This window comes from Macaca thibetana, chromosome 16 (assembly GCF_024542745.1).
Source record: "Macaca thibetana thibetana isolate TM-01 chromosome 16, ASM2454274v1, whole genome shotgun sequence".
Lineage (NCBI taxonomy): Eukaryota > Metazoa > Chordata > Mammalia > Primates > Cercopithecidae > Macaca > Macaca thibetana.
This window is the reverse complement of record NC_065593.1, coordinates 49,755,674-49,772,017: the sequence shown is the minus strand read 5'-3', so window position 1 is coordinate 49,772,017 and position 16,344 is coordinate 49,755,674. Positions and strand designations below refer to the sequence as shown.

At 43.8% G+C, this 16,344-nt stretch overlaps 1 protein-coding gene across 2 annotated transcripts; it reads right to left on the bottom strand.

Moving 5' to 3' along the window:
• Positions 1–1,042: 1,042 nt before the first annotated feature.
• On the bottom strand, positions 1,043–16,144 carry CDC6 (cell division cycle 6). 2 transcript variants are annotated; one of them, XM_050762679.1, is made up of 12 exons: positions 15,888–16,144; positions 14,360–14,550; positions 12,645–12,926; positions 12,317–12,516; positions 10,968–11,143; positions 10,543–10,649; positions 10,096–10,235; positions 9,166–9,266; positions 7,819–7,883; positions 2,926–3,125; positions 2,349–2,489; positions 1,043–2,044 (listed from the first exon to the last, which is right to left on the bottom strand). In XM_050762679.1, exons 2-12 carry the CDS (start codon positions 14,535–14,537, stop codon positions 1,955–1,957), a joined length of 1,680 nt encoding a protein of 559 aa, XP_050618636.1. In that variant the 5' UTR covers positions 14,538–14,550; positions 15,888–16,144; the 3' UTR covers positions 1,043–1,954. The 2 variants fall into 2 exon arrangements, with proteins under 2 accessions (XP_050618636.1, XP_050618635.1); XM_050762678.1 differs by having other exon boundaries at positions 15,899–16,144.
• Positions 16,145–16,344: the final 200 nt, after the last annotated feature.

Genomic DNA, 16,344 nt, shown 5'->3' with positions numbered 1-16,344 from the left:
CCTCAAACACAACGAGGTGGGGAGGCTGCTCCTTATTGGGCAGGATCCTATTGTGGACACAGAACAGACAGCAGCTGCCCACAGTGTGGAAACAAACTGTAAAGCAGTCACGTCTCTTAAGGCTGCAGCATCCAATAAAATGTAATTTAAATCAAGCTTCGCATCTGTTCTCAATCCCATTCAGTCTCTGCTCTCCATCAGTCTTTGGACAATCTTTGCAATTATGCCTGTTAACCCTTATACTCCCAGACACTTTCCAACCTTCTAGGTATAGAACTGTGTTTCCATGTTCAAACTGCCTTCAGAGGGAATGAATGCTCTAGTAAAGGAGTGTGAGAACAACATTCAGGCTCATGCCTACAGACTATCTTGTGCTACACACACCAGTGGGTAGTGTTCATTTCAGAGGGCTCTCTCTGCTTTCCCTGCCTCTATCCCATACCACCTGTTGTAGTTCAGATCACATTACAAGGATACAGTGGTCAGGATGAATGAAACAGTGGCCAACATATCATTTGTACACATATCAAGTTCCCAAATGGAAGGCCATGTCAGAAAGGTAGAGGCGGCAGCAGGAGAGTTCTGGGAAAAGCAGACTTGGTCACTGGCTCTCAGATCATTCGTATCACACATGGTTTACACTTCAAGCATTTGCTTGAGTTATAAAAGTACAGCAATCTCCCAAACAAATCAAACTAGAACTTCCCCCTTTCCCTCAAAACTACCTCAGCCTCAAGCATCCCCTTTCAAAGCAGTCAATGTTATAATGGTGCCCTCTGGTGTCTCAGTCACAAATTGCCATTTAATGCCACCAAACCAAACCCAGAAGACTCTTGATTAACCAACCATATGGACTAATTTATCTAATAAGACTGGAAAAATGTGTTTAGATGAAAACCCAACCCCAAAGTAAGCATCTTGAAATAAGTGGCTTCATCCAAGGGCAGCGAAGACTGTGGGACAATCTAGGAAGGAATTTTCACATTGACTTCTGAAAGCTTGAGCTCTCTTGAAATCTGATTGCTTAAAAAGACAAAGAATGCAACTTGAAAATAAATATATTAACAATCTGTAGAGTTACAGTCTCCTTATGACCCCAACGCCCTTGGGAGTGCCCAAGAAACTCAACGAGTCTTTAAAATGCCATAATGTCATAGTATCTGCACCATGAACATAGTATACTCCAAAAAGAAAGAAATTCTTTAACCAGTGTCCTACAAATCTCCATGTGGACTTGCTTGCATTTTTCTGGATCATTTTCATTCTTCTTACCCTAACCTCAAAGTTCTTAACAAAATACACTCATGGCTGGGCGTGGTGGCTCACGCCTGTAATCCCAGCACTTTGGAAGGCCAAGGTGGGTGGATCACTTGAGGGTCAGGAGTTCAAGACCAGCCTGGCCAACATGGTAAAACCCTGTCTCTACTAAAAATACAAAAATTAGCTGGGCACAGTGGTGGGCACCTGTAATCCCAGCTATTTGGGAGGCTGAGGCAAGAGAATCGCTTCAACCTGGGAAGCGGATGCTGCAGTGAGCAGAGAACACGCCAATGCACTCTAGCCTGGGCAACAGGGTGAGATGCAGCCTCAAAAACAAAAAACAAAAAACAAACAAAAAAATACCCACTCATGTTTGAGCAAACAAAGAGGTAAATATACACACATTCCACTACACAGATCTGTACACTTGCAAGCACATTGACTAGAGATACACAAGTGGTAGAAGTAGTGAATGTAATTAAAAAGGGTCTACCTGGTCACTTTTATGGGTAAAAATAGTAAGACCCAAAGATATTATTCTGTGCTAATATTAAAGAATCTATAGATTAAAATTCATTGGCTTCAAGTAAAAAAGGTCATATTTGTTTTCAGGCCCGAATGTGTAAAGCACTAAAATGAAGACTGTAGCTCTCTAAATGCCAGCTGAATACTTTCCGGTGGGGTGTAGAAGAATTTAAGGCAATCCAGTAGCTAAGATATTTCCAATTAAAGTTTTATCTTTCAGAGCATGGTCTATTTCCTTCTCTTCAATCTTGAAAAACACCTGTAAAGAAAAGAAAAGGATTTTTCACACTGGAGAACTCATAAAAGCAAAGTTGTCAGTACACAAACTTATACCATATTAAACTTTTCTCACAAAAGACAAAAGTCTCTACTACTTTTTTTTTCCAATGGCCTGAAAAAATATTCATATCACACTCCCATCTTTATACACCTTAAACCTTACCTAACAAAAATCGACTTGTTTAACTAATTGTGGTCATCTCGTTTAACAATAAACCTTTACTTTAGCATCACTCTACAAAAATAGAACAATTAAAAACACTGTCATAAAAAAGCAGTTGTACCTTTGTCAAACGGGTTTCCTTGTTTCTCTTTAATCCTAAAATGCCCCTGGCTTCCAAGAGCCCTGAAAGTGACAAACACTCTGACTGGTCCACAGCTGCCACCTGCTGTTTGCGACAGACTTTACTGTAGGCTTCATATAACTGGTAGGAAACAAGGGAGAACAAATGCTGCTTAAAAGTCACATTGCTTATAGCCTTTAATCATTTAAGAAACCTGAGTCTAGGGTTGCAAAAACTTATCTGAATACCCTATTTCTTCCTCTTTTCAATAAAATCCTTGAACAGGCTTCTGTAGATATTCCCGAAAACCTATACAGTAATGTAGGAAAGGGGCTTTATGTATTTCATAGAGAGATGCAGAAATGAAGGGGAGTATGGGGAAAAGATTAATGGTAAACTCTCAACCACAACCCAAGGGAAATAGGTGCCTTTTATAGAGTACCAGTATTAATTCTTACTGTTAAAATCCATTTTAAATTCATATCAGCTGAAATATCATAGGCCTTTTGGAAAATACCTGCTCTGCAAAGCAGATTCTGATCTCTACCTCCGCTCTGTCTGCTCCATCCCAACTTACCTTCCCCAGAGTGACCTCTTTGATTTTCAACTGCCTGATCAAGAGCATCAAAGAGCAGACCAAGATCTTCTGCTGAAGAGGGAAGGAATCTTGTGCTCCTTGGCTCAAGGTCATCCTATTACCATCAACTTCTGACATGACTTGGGATATGTGAATAAGACCAACCCTTTTGGGAATCAGAGGCTCAGAAGGTGATTTACCTATAAAGTAAATAAGTCAAGCTTAATTCGTTTTCTAAAATATTGTGTGTGTGTATGCATGATGAGACGGATGATACTAAGTTTGAGCTAAAGGAAATTCAAGTACGGTCACATGGTGGCAAAGCAGAGGTTCTCTCTAACCAGAGGCCAAAGGATGAGAGATAACGCTATTATCTTAAAGATGTCAAAATAATGTGGGATGACTTGAAAAGTAGGGTTACCCTTTCTCTGGGCCAAATAGTGAGCTATTTTGTCTTATGGAATGTAATTTAATGTCAGAGGGACAAAACCCACCTCATGAAAGAACCAGAGAACTATGTTTTTTTTTTTTTTTTTGGTGGGGGGGGCAGGGGCGGGGACAGGATCTCTGTCGCTCAGGCTGGAGTGCAGTGGCACTAGCATGGCTCACTGCAGCCTTGGCTTCCTGGGCTCAAGTGATCCTCCCGTCTCAGCCTCCTGTGTAGCTAGGATTACAGGTGCATGCCACACGCCAGGCTAGTTCCTAGTATCTCAGAGGTACAGAATAACAGAACCTTGAAGCAAATATGGTGACTGTGCTTGGTAATTAAGAAAGGAAAGAAAAAAAAAAGGCTGGGTGCAGTGGCTCATGCCTGTAATCCCGGCACTTTGGGAGACCAAGGTGGGCAGATCACCTGAGGTCAGGAGTTTGAGACCAGCCTGCCCAACACAGTGAAACCCCGTCTCTACTAAAAACACAAAAAATTAGCTGGGTGTGGTGGCGGGTGCCTATAATCCCAGCTACTTGGGAGGCTGAGGCAGAAGAATCACTTAAACCCGGGAGGCAGAGGTTGCAGTGAGCCGAGATCGTGCCACTGCACTCCAGCCTGGGCGCGAGAGTGAAACTCCGTCTTGGAAAAAAAAAAAAAAAAAAAAGGCCGGGCGCGGTGGCTCAAGCCTATAACCCCAGCACTTTGGGAGGCCGAGACGGGTGGATCACGAGGTCAGGAGATCGAGACCATCCTGGCTAACACGGTGAAACCCCGTCTCTACTAAAAAAAATACAAAAAACTAGCTGGGCCTGATGGCGGGCGCCTGTAGTCCCAGCTACTCGGGAGGCTGAGGCAGGAGAATGGCGTAAACCCAGGAGGCGGAGCTTGCAGTGAGCTGAGATCCAGCCCCTGCACTCCAGCCTGGGCAACAGAGCCAGACTCCGTCTCAAAAAAAAGGAAAAAAAAAAGTTGGAAAATTCCCTAATATTTTGGATCAAATGAGCGGCTAAATGTGGCGAGTGAAGTCACTGCCATATCAGTCCTTCAGAGGGCTTCCCCAAATGACCTTTGAGGTTTGGTTCACTTGCCCAAGCTGATCAGCAGTAGAGCAACACTTGAGAAAATGTCACTAGATATGCTAGCAGATAGCACCATCTTTTTTTTTTTGGTATTTTTTGTAGAGATGGGGTTTCATCATGTTGCCCTGGCTGGTCTTGAACTCCTTAGCTCAAGCAATCTGCCCTCCTCCGCCTCCCAAAGCGCTGAGATTATGGGCGTGAGCCACCATGCCTGGTCAGATATCATCATCTTAATAAAAGCCAGGGGTTGGGAAATTGCCAATAAGCTGCATAAGACTATATCCTTAGCAAACTACTGCAGGAACAGAAAACCACATACCACATGTTCTCACTTCTAAGTGGGAGCTAAATGATGAGAACACATAGACACACAGAGGGGACAACACACACTGGGGCCTATAGGAGGGTGGAGGGAGAGGATCAGGAAAAATAACTAATGGCTTGAGCTCAGGAATTCATGACCAGCCTGGGCAACAAGGTGAAACCCCATCTCTACTAAAAATACAAAAAAACAGCGGGGTGTGGTGGTGTGTGCCTGTGGTCCCAGCTACTCAGGAGGCTGGGGTGGCAGGATGGCTTGAGCCTGGGAGGAGGAGGTTGCAGTGAGCCAAGATCACGCCACTGTACTCCAGCCTGGGTGACAGAGCAAGACCCTGTCTCAAAAAAAAAAAAAAAAGACTATGGCCTCATCGTTTGGAGATGCATGAATTTCAAGACAGAGAAACGTGCTCTGTAACAACCTTTGCCTGAAGTTACTTCCTGAAATCACTTGCAGTTGTCCCACAACAATTTACTTCTATAATATATTACCACAAAGGGATGCTGCAGAGGACTAATGGAGAAACCGGAGATCACAGATCAAGTAAAAGAATCTTAAAACTGAAAGGAATTTAGAAGTCTATTTTTACTCCCTACCCAATGGCTGAGTCCTCTCTAAAACAATCTCAACAAGTGGCATCTATCCAGCTTTTGTCTGAATATCTTCAATGCTGGAGAACCCACTATGTTTCAAGGAAGCCCAGTTAGTTCTAGTTATTAGAAATTTTCTTCTTATATTTAGTTGAAGTCATTCTCCCTGTAGCTTTCTGGAGCCATTAAAAGCCAATCTCAACCTGGTATGGTGGCTCATGCCTGTAATTCCAAAGCTGTGGTAGGCTGAGGTAGGAGAATCACTTCATCCCAGGAGTTTGAGACCAGCCCGGGCAACATAAGGAGACTCCTCCACCCATTGACTCTACAAAAATTTTAAAATTAGCAGTAGCTGGAGCTGGGGAGGCTGAGGTGAGAGGACTGCTTGGGCCTGGGAGGCTGCAGCTGCAGTGAGCCATGATCGCACCAGCCATAATTGCACACTGGACTCCAGCCTGGGAGACAGAGCAAGATCTTGTCTCACACAAAAAGAAAAAAGAAAAAAAAAAAAAAGAAAGAAAAAGAAAAAAGCCAATCCCACACAAACCCGAAGTCAAAAGATAGAACTTACAACCTCTTTACCTCTTTTAATTATGTTTGTGCTAGTGGTGCTCACAGGGGCCAGTGACAAGCCTAAATGTTACTGGTGGGGAAAAAGGAGGAAAAGAGAATAATCTGAAAAGTTGAAATGGAAGAAGAAACCAGTATCTAAGTCTATACATTGGTATATATTGCCTACTATTAGCCTAAGCACTATTTTTGGCCACTTCTGAAATATTTTTATTTTATTTCAGCAAATTGATGAAAAAAAGAAAGAATTTCATGCAGAACTATAATGCCAGAAACAATTTTACTAACTCCCAGCCAGTGTAGGAGTGAAAAAGAAACAATCAAATCTTACTATTCTGTTTATAAAGACTAACACTGGATATCAAATACTGTAAGATATGTAGTTCATGGCCATTTTACATTTGCCACAACCGAAACAACAGTGCTGAGGGAATGGAAAATTAGTTTTGTCATTTGTGATAGCGTGTAGCTTACTGTAGCAGTATGATATTTTTACCTCTACCCTCTAGACTTCGTTAAAAGCTTGAGATATCTATCCCAAGTTGAACTTATAATTTTTCTTCTTATTATTCTTTTGAGACAGAGTCTCACTTTGTTGCCCAGGCTGGCAGTGCAGTGGCACGATCTCAGCTCACTGCAACCACTGCCTTTCCGGCTCAAGTGATTCTCCTGCCTCACCCTCCCAAGTAGCTAGGACTATAGGCACACGCCATGCTTGTCTAATTTTTTTTTTTTTTTAACTTTAAGTTCTGGGATACATGTGCAGAATGTGCAGGTTTGTTACATAGGTATACATGTGCCATGATGGCCTGCTGCACTCATCAACCCCTCATCTAGGTTTTAAGTCCCGCATGCTCTCCCTCCCTTTGGCCCTCACCCCTGACAGGCTCCGGCATGTGATGTTCCCCTCCCTGCATCCATGTGTTCTCATTGTTCAACTCCCACTTATGAGTGAGAACATGTGGTATTTGGTTTTCTGTTCCTGTGTTACTCTGCTGAAGAATGATGGTTTCCAGCTTCATCCATGTCCCTAAAAAGGATATGAACTCATATTTCTAATGGCTGCAAAATTTTTAAAATTTTGTTGTAGAAACAAGGTCTCACTATATTGCCCAGGCTGGTCTCACAATCCTGGGCTCAAGCGATCCTCCCGCCTTGGCCTCCCAAAGTGCTGGGATTACAGGTGTGAACCACCACACCTAGCCTCACAATTTTTTTTTTTTTTTTTTTTTGAGACGGAGTCTCGCTCTGTCGCCCAGGCTGGAGTGCAGTGGCCGGATCTCAGCTCACCGCAAGCTCCGCCTCCCGGGTTTACGCCATTCTCCTGCCTCAGCCTCTCGGGTAGCTGGGACTATAGGCGCCCGCCACCTCACCGGGCTAGTTTTTTGTATTTTTTTAGTAAAGACGGGGTTTCACCGTATTAGCCAGGATGGTCTCGATCTCCTGACCTCGTGATCCGCCCGTCTCGGCCTCCCAAAGTGCTGGGATTACAGGCTTGAGCCACCGCGCCGGGCCTCTGGCCTCACGATTCTTTTACCCAATTCTCCCTTATTTATCAGGCTTTGCTTTCACCTATATTGAGACCTAAAGTGCACGCAACATAAGCACCTAGAGAGCTGATCCAACCTCATTGTCTACAAGTTTCATTTTTAGAGCTTGGAAAGAAAACTTACTCTGTCCCAGCCATTTACGCAATACCCTGGGAACTCATTTCCAGTAATGCATGAACTATAGTACTGGCAGGCAAGATTGAAATAAAGTAGATGAAACAGACTAAAAACACAGACACACACAAAAATGGGTGATTTTGGATTTAACTATGTTCATTTCATCTTTTTACCTCTTTCCTCAGAAAAGCTAAGCTTCCAGTTACAAAGGAAGACAAGAAGAAGATAAACTACTTACATTCAGACAGTGGTTTGAGAACAGTCTGGCTTTTGACATCTGACTCTACAATTTCAATAGCTCTCCTATAAAAAAAATTTCTAAAATTAATTTAGTGTGAGCCAAACCAAACACCATACCAAACCACCAGCCTCAAAAGCAGGCACATTAATGACTATTGCTTAAAGACTGCAACTATGAACAATGGTCATGTAGGCTAACATGGTTTAGCCTATACATATCCTATGTCTAACTTTAAAATTATGATGTTTTGTAATTTTAAAGCCCCCAAACAAAACTGGGTTATTTCTCAGATAAGGGGACTTAATTGCTTTGAAATAATTCATGGACGTCAGATTTGAGAAACTTCAATGGTTTCCTCCTAATAGATGCCAAGTAGGTCATCATACATTAAGCCAATGATAACATCTTGGATGAGGAGAAAATGTCATGGGTAGGAGAGAGGATATGTAGTGTGGGTGACTAACTAAAGGGAGCCAGCACCACCCATACACACCAAACCTAAAAGAGATATCTTCAGTTATAAATACATAGGATATGTGTAGGCTAAACCACCCTAGCCTACATGACTATTGCTCATAGTTGCAGTCTTTACCCAAGTAGTTTGCTGATTAGGGGAAACTTTCAAATTCAGGATCATGCAATCTAGCAATAGGAAGAGCTTACTCTCCCACTGCTCTCTCCAAAGTACTTTGCCCACAGGAAGCCATAAGCCAGACCTGGGTCTTCTGCATGGCAATAGGGGGAGGTTGGACCAGCAGGCCAGCACAGCAAGTATCATTTTAATGGACCCAGCGTCCCTACTGGGAAGGAAGAAATTTCATCAGTCAGCACAGAGGCTTTCCCCAGCAGGAGGGGCAGGGGGATGGGAAGGGAGAAAGAGGTCTGGAGTACAACTATGGGGGACCACCAACTGGAGGGAAGAAGGGGTGCTCACAAAAGGAAAGGAAGGAAAAAAGTCTAAAGGCAAAGATGGTTCAGGTCCATAAATAAACCTGCTTGAGACCAGCTAATGGAAAAGTAAACTGGAGTCTTTTTTAATACAAATGTAATTAACCAATCTATAATCACCACAGGGAGTGCCAGCAACATCTCATTTGTTTCTCCCTCTGTAGGTAATGGACTGATAATGTTTCAGACATTAACACGGTGGAAATCCAGAGCTCCCCACTGAGAAACAAGTCCTCCTTTCTGAGCAGCTCCCCACTGAGAAACAAGTCCTCCTTTCTGAGCGTAAAAAAGTAGCAGAACAGAGCCTCTTAAGCCACATTCACTTGAGTTACATGAGACAATTAACAGCATTTCTTTTTTTTTTTAATAAAAGGAGGCAACAGTGCCATAACTCACCTGCAAACATCTAGTGCTTTGCGAACATCTCCTGAAACAGCAGAGACTTTGCGGGCACAGAATTGAATTGCAGCATTGTCCAGAACCTGATCTCTAGATACCTTAAGACAAGACATAGAATATGACAGTTTGAACTATAAGATTCTCCCTCGGTAATTTATGTCCCAAGCATAAATATTTTCACATTTAACCCTAAACTTGATTGGCAACTCCTTAGGGTCAAAAAGATGCCTTTTCTTCTCATAAATAATGGAGATATTTGAGAGTTTTCACACATTTAAGCATTTTGTATGGATGTGGTAGAAGTTCATAAATGGAAAAAAAGCAATCAGAACTGAAATTAGCAAAAATAAAATATCTATTTAGTTACTTTCAACAGAAAAAGTTTTTTCATAGGCCCTATTTTTTAAAAGTCATTAAAGAAAGCACTTGAGGCCGGGTACAGTGGCTCACACCTGTAATCCGAGCACTTTGGAGGCCGAGACAGGCATATCACCTGAGGTTAGGAGTTCGAGACCAGCCTGGCCAACATGGTGAAACCCGAGCTCTACTAAAAATATAACAATTAGCTGGGCGTGGTGGCGGGTGCTGTAACCCCAGTTACTCGGGAGGCTGAGGCAGAAGAATTGCTTGAACCTGGGAGGCAGAGGTTGTAGAGAGCCGAGATCATGCCATTGCATTCCAGCCTGGGCTACAAGAGCAAAACTCCATCTCAAAATTCCTCTAACTCCTGATTTTATTTCAACACTGAGACACCCAGTAAATGAATGAAGCAGAAATTCACATAAAAATGTTCTCACTATGGTCCACAGGAACTTCTTGCTCCATTAATAAAGCAATTAAGGCAAAAATATTTTAAAACTATTGTTAAATTTTCCTAGCACAGGTGATCCAAGAAACACATAATTTGGCAAAATAGTTGGCACTGACCTGAGTAAGTCGATCTTGCAAAATAGCGACTATCTGATTTCTGGTATAAGGTGGGAAGTTCAACAGCTGTGGCTTACAGTTTTCTCTAGCTTGAAGCCTAGGCAGAATTCTATCTGTGAGATCCAGGGTATTAGCAATACCTAAGGAGGAGATCAACAACATTGATCATTGGTCACATTATCCTAAAGGGAAAACTAAATCCTCTGAAAGCTAAATAAATTTCCAGTTATAGAATCTAGCGTCTTAATGTTGCTTCACAGCTGTCTCCTACCCCATCCCAATTAATAAGATATATCTATTAGGTAAGATGTACCTAGTCATTTAACTTTCTATTTTGACAAGGCAGAAAGCTGGTTTAAGATAAAATAGTTGATAAATAAGCTGAATATATATTTAAAAAAAAAATACTTTAAAACCACCACGTAACATTAACAATTGAGCACTAACCAATCAGCACCAAGCGAGAATTGCTCAGCCATGGCCATTCAAATAGTGTGTACAATACATCCTGGCCTTTGCTGTCCAGTTGATCCATCTCATCCAATACCAACACACTATAAAAAGAGAAACAGTTAGAATCCATATTCACCTTCCTAACCCTCTAATGTTTGGTATAGGCTGTCTTCAGGTCACTTTCCTAAAGCTCAGACCAGTTTAAAGATCATAATCTATCCTATCTCTAGTTACTGTTACAAGGATACTCCACATCATCTACAAGTAATCCAATTTAAAATTAGGTGTATCTTCCTTCTCTTCTTTCCCTTTAAGCTTATGTAACTATCCTTCAGAGAGCAAATATACAAAATGTACTTTTTATGGGCAACAGACCTTGCAGATTTTCACAGAGCAACATGAAGCAGAACAATACTTACATCATGGGGCCCTTGTCTGCAGTCATATGTTTTTCTAATTTCCTCATCATGTCCTTCCCAGCTGGCTTGGATACCTCTTCCTGACAAATCTCCTGAGCAATAGCTGGGAATACAGCCTGGGCACTCCTCAAGGACATGCAATTCAGCATGATAGTTTTAAAGCCTTTCAGTTCCTTCTGGAAAAAAAATGCAAACATGGTAGTTATTTTGGCCTCAGAAAATAAAGATCTGATAGAGCCTAAAATGTCTTTGAAGAGCTAACAGCGCGTAAGGAAGCTCTACTTTCATTTGGAAAGATTTAAACAACGAAATTACAAATGTCTTGTTTTAAAGAAACCTTCAATCTTCGAAACTTCTACTCTTTCTTTTCTTTTCTTTTGGAGACAGAGTCTCACTCTGTTGCCCAGGCTGAAATGCAATGGCACAATCTCAACTTACTGCAACCTCTGCCTCCCAGGTTCAAGTGATTCTCCTGCCTCAGTCTCCCAAGTAGCTGGGATTACAGGGATACACCACCACACCCAGCTAATTTTTGTATTTTTAGTAGAGATGGGGTTTTGCCCTGTTGGCCAGGCTGGTCTTGAACTCCTGACCTCAGGTGATCCACCCGCATCAGCCTCCCAAAGTGTTGGAATTACAGGCGTGAGCCACCACACCAGGCCTACTCTTTCTTAACTCTTTTTTTTCCTTTTTCTTTTGAAATGGAGTCTTGCTGTGTCACCCAGGCTGGAGTACAGTGGTGCAATCTCAGTTCACTGCAACCTCTGCTTCCCAAGTTCAAGTGATCCTCCTGCCTCAGCCTCCCAAGTAGCTGGGATTATAGGCACCTGCCACCATACCCGGCTAATTTTTTTTTTTCTATTATTGGTAGAGACAGGGTTTCACCATGTTGACCAAGGTGGTCTCGAACTCCTGACCTCAGGTGATCCGCCCACCGCGGCCTCCCAAAGTGCTGGGATTACAGGTGTGAGCCACTGTGCCTAGCCCTCTTTCTTAACTCTTAAAAACTAAGTGCTGGCCAGGCACAGTGGCTTACACCTGTAATCCCAGCACTTTGGAGGCTGAAGCAGGCCGATTGCTTAAGCTCAGGAGTTCAGGACAAGTCTGGGCAACATGGTGAAACCCTGTCTCTACAAAAAATTAGCTGGGCGTAGTGGTGAGTGCCAGTAGTCCCAGTTATCCAGGAGGTCGAGGTGGGAGGATCACCTGAGCCCAAGAGGTCATGGCTGCAGTGAGCCGAGATCACACCACTGCACTCCAGCTTGGACAAGAGAGTGAGACCCTGTTTCAAAAACAAAACACCCAAATATCATTTACCAAGAGCATCATAATTCAGACTCTCAATGTACCTTGAGGTCTTGCAGAATCCGGCTTAAGCAGGCAGTTTTTCCAGTTCCAGGAGCACCAGAAAGGTAAAGGCTTCCAGCTTTTTTCCCACAGATGTGTTCCCTCAGGAAATTCCTGATGACATCCATCTCCCTTTCCCTGGCGGGCAGCCGATCTGGGACAGCTGTGTTCAGGACCAGCTTTGCTTGCTGGTAGCAAGTGCCTGTGCCAGACATAAAAGGTCAATTAGACACAACAGAAGGTGACTGAGAAGACCCACTGGGTGGTTCATTTGGAGTCATCAGCCTTGGTTACAATGGCTGCACTAACAGTTGCCATGGAAGAACAAACCTTCTTGCTTGAATAGTCTCACACATGCAGATTCTTTCTCCAATATGCATCTCTGCTCAGAATTTGTTGTGATCTCTTGACTTTTTCTAACTGAAGAAAGTATTTTGTTGTGGTCAACTTTGGCTTGTTCTCTTTTGCTAGGAGACTTAATTGTCAGCTGATTGTCAAATACCAGTCTTCGTCCTTTAAGTGTACGTGAGTGAGGGGGACCATTCTCTTTCTTGCCTTGCTTTGGTGGAGAACAAGGAGGTAAATGGGGAGTGTTGCATAGGTTGTCATCACCTGAAACATAATAAAATCAAAATGTAGTCAGTCATAGCATTGGATAGTAAAAGGATGTGCAAGACCTCTGCCTCTCCCAGAAAGAGGTGAATTTCTACCTTAGAACCACCAACATAAAATGCCTTCTCACTTAGCAGCAAATATTGGCCACCAGATGGCACCACTGATCTTACTACAGTAGTGCCCTTATCCACCGTTCTAGTTACCCTCAGTCTGAAAATACTAAATGGAAAATTCCAGAAATAAACAATTGACAAGTTTTAAATTGCATGCAGTTTAGTACCATGATGAAATCCCACACCATCCTACCAGAGACATGAATCATCCCTTCAGCCAGCATATCCACACTGTATATGCTATCCACCCACTAGTCACTTAGTAGCTGACTTGGTTATCAGATCAAAAACACAGTATACGTAGGGTTTGGTACTATCCTCAATTGCAGGCATCCACTGGGGGTCTTGGAATGTATCCCCCATAGATAAGTGAGGACTACTGCATTTAGTAGAAACCAAACGGGTTTTACCAGGATGAAATTGTAAGGCTGTTTTGAAACAGGTTTTCTCAATGTTGGCACCACTGACATCTTGAACCAAATGATTCTTCATTGTCAAGGAGCTGTCCTGTGCATTGTAATGTTTAGCAGCATCCCTGGCCTCTACCCACTATGCCAGTAGCAACACCCAGCTGTAACAACCAAACATGTCTCCAGAAACAACCAAATCACCCCTCCATTTAAAAACAAATGTTCCAAAACAAGAAAGAATTACCAACCACTGTTCTAAAGGACGGAAAATATCCAGCATGTCACCTTTTTGTTTTAATTTCACAAATATTGAGGTTAAATTTCATAATACCGTGTAACTACAAGGTAACTTAAAACACTGACAGAACTAAGTTCAGCATTAAGGAATTGAAGATCAGACCTATTAAGTAGTTCAGAAAGTGACCTCAGTAAGTGGCTTAACTCTGGAGTTTGGTAAGCACTTAGCAACCATTCTGAAAATAACTAAAATGAAGAGTAGTCTTAGGGTCAGGAGCGGTAGCTCACGCCTGTAATCCCAGCACTTTGGGAGGCCGAGGCAGGTGGATCACCTGAGATCAGGAGGTCAGAGACCAGATTGGCCAACATAGCGAAACCCTGTCTCTACTAAAAAAAAAAAAATTAGCCAGGCGTGGTGGTGGGCGCCTGTAATCCCAGCTACTTGGGAGGCTGAGGCAGGAGAATCGCTTGAACCTGGGAGGCAGAGGTTGCAGGGAGCTGAGATCGCACCATTGCACTCCAGGATGGGAGATGGAGCAAGACTGTCTCAAAAAAAGAAAAAAAAAAAGTCTTAACTGAACTTAGAAAGCTCCTTCAAAGGACACACATCTTACTGAGAAAAGAAAGGTCACGAGCTGCTAGTGAAAAAGTGATATAATGGATGGTTTACCCAGACGTTTCCTGGGGCTGAGAGGCAGGGCTTTTACACGAGGAGAACAGGTTACAGCTTGAACATTTGTCGGTTCTGGTTTGGCATCACTTGAGTTTTTAGTTTTGTTCAATGCCCGAGACAGCTTCTTTTTTGGAAAACTGATTGTAGCCTGTGCCTGGGATCGGGTTTGAGGCATGATGGCAGCACAGCTAGATTAAAAAAAAATAACAGGACAACTAGTCAATATGTGAAAGTGAAGAGAATAAATAAATTTATACTGATGATTAACACTTATTTCTTAAGTAAATTATGTTATCACAATATTTTAGCATTCAGTTTTGCTTCACATCCAAATCTATGCAAGAACAACTGACATTTGTTGTCTACCTACTACGTGGAAGCCGCTGTTATAAACACTTTAGGTACCAATTCGTTTAACAACTATCTTAAAGAGGTAGGTACTACTATTAGCCTTTATTTTACACATGAGAAAACTGAGATAAACAGTGGCCCAAAGTCACAGAAAAACAGTTATGTAACCCCAGGCATTCTGGCGCCAGAGCCCAAGTTCTTAACCAACTGAGCGATGCAATAAGAAGTTACCTGAAATAGGCCGGGCGTGGTGGCTCACGCCTGTAATCCCAGCACTTTGGGAGGCCGAGGCGGGCGGATCACCTGAGGTCAGGAGTTCGAGACCAGCCTGGCCAACATGGTGAAACCCCGTCTCTAGTAAAAATACAAAAATTACGGCTGGCCGCGGTGGCTCACGCCTGTAATCCCAGCACTTTGGGAGGCCGAGGCGGGTGGATCACGAGGTCAGGAGATCGAGACCATCCTGGCTAACACGGTGAAATCCCTTCTCTACTAAAAATGCAAAAAATTAGCCGGGCGTGGTGGCGGGCGCCTGTAGTCCCAGCTACTCGGGAGGCTGAGGCAGGAGAATGGCGTGAACCCAGGAGGCGGAGCTTGCAGTGAGCCGAGATCGTGCCACTGCACTCCAGCCTGGGCGACAGAGCGAGACTGCGTCTCAAAAAAAAAAATTAGCCGGGCGTGGTGGCGGGCGCCTCTAGTATCAGCTATTCGAGAGGCTGAGGCAGGAGTATCGCTTGAACCCGGGAGGCGGAGGTTGCAGTCAGTGAGCGGAGATCGCGCCACTGCATTCCAGCCTGGGCGACGAGAGCGAGACCGCGTCTCAAAAAAACAAAACAAAACAAAACAAAAAAACAGTTACATGAATTGATTTATATAGAACTTCTAATTCCCTCTCTCCAGGAACGCGGGGTGTCTTTATCACCAGTTCAGCCCAGCATCCGCCACATTTAGTCTCTTCTCTCCCAAGTCCTCACACTACAGTTCAGTCTTCCCTCAGTTCTCTCCGCCTCTGCACTCAGTCCTCATTCTAGGCAGCTCTCAACGCACCCCAGAATATTTCCTTCCTACAACTTTCAGCTCCTTCATACCACGCACAACTGCTATAACTACCCTGAGGGCACCTGCCCTTTCCCTGATCCTGACCTCAGACCGCCAGCGAGCTCAGCTCTTTTACCTTCACTTTACCTCGGGCCTCGCCGGAACCCGCAGCCTTCACGCAACTCCGCTGCCTCACAAACCCCAGGCCTCCTCGAGCAATCCTCTCCTTCCCACCTCCTCAGTGCAGGATCCTTCTCACGTCTCTCACACGCAGGCTCAGGGACTCACCACCACAAGCCCCTGAACAAACTGCACACCGGCAGCAGCAAAATACAGCCGCGGTCGCGCCAAATTCGAATGGCCACAGTGTTCCCACCTCCCGCCAAAGCCCGGCCTCGCTTCTGATTGGCTGTAGTCACAGGCGCCGTTCGCCTTGTGCACCGCCTCTTTTTTTGCTTCCAATCCAGTAGAAGAGTTACAGCCAATGAGAGAGCCCCAAGTCTTAGCGTCACTGTGAGGCCATGACCACTGAACGGGTGGGAGGGACTCTACATCCGGGGCCTCAGTGGAAAGACGCGCGATCGCTGCAGGGC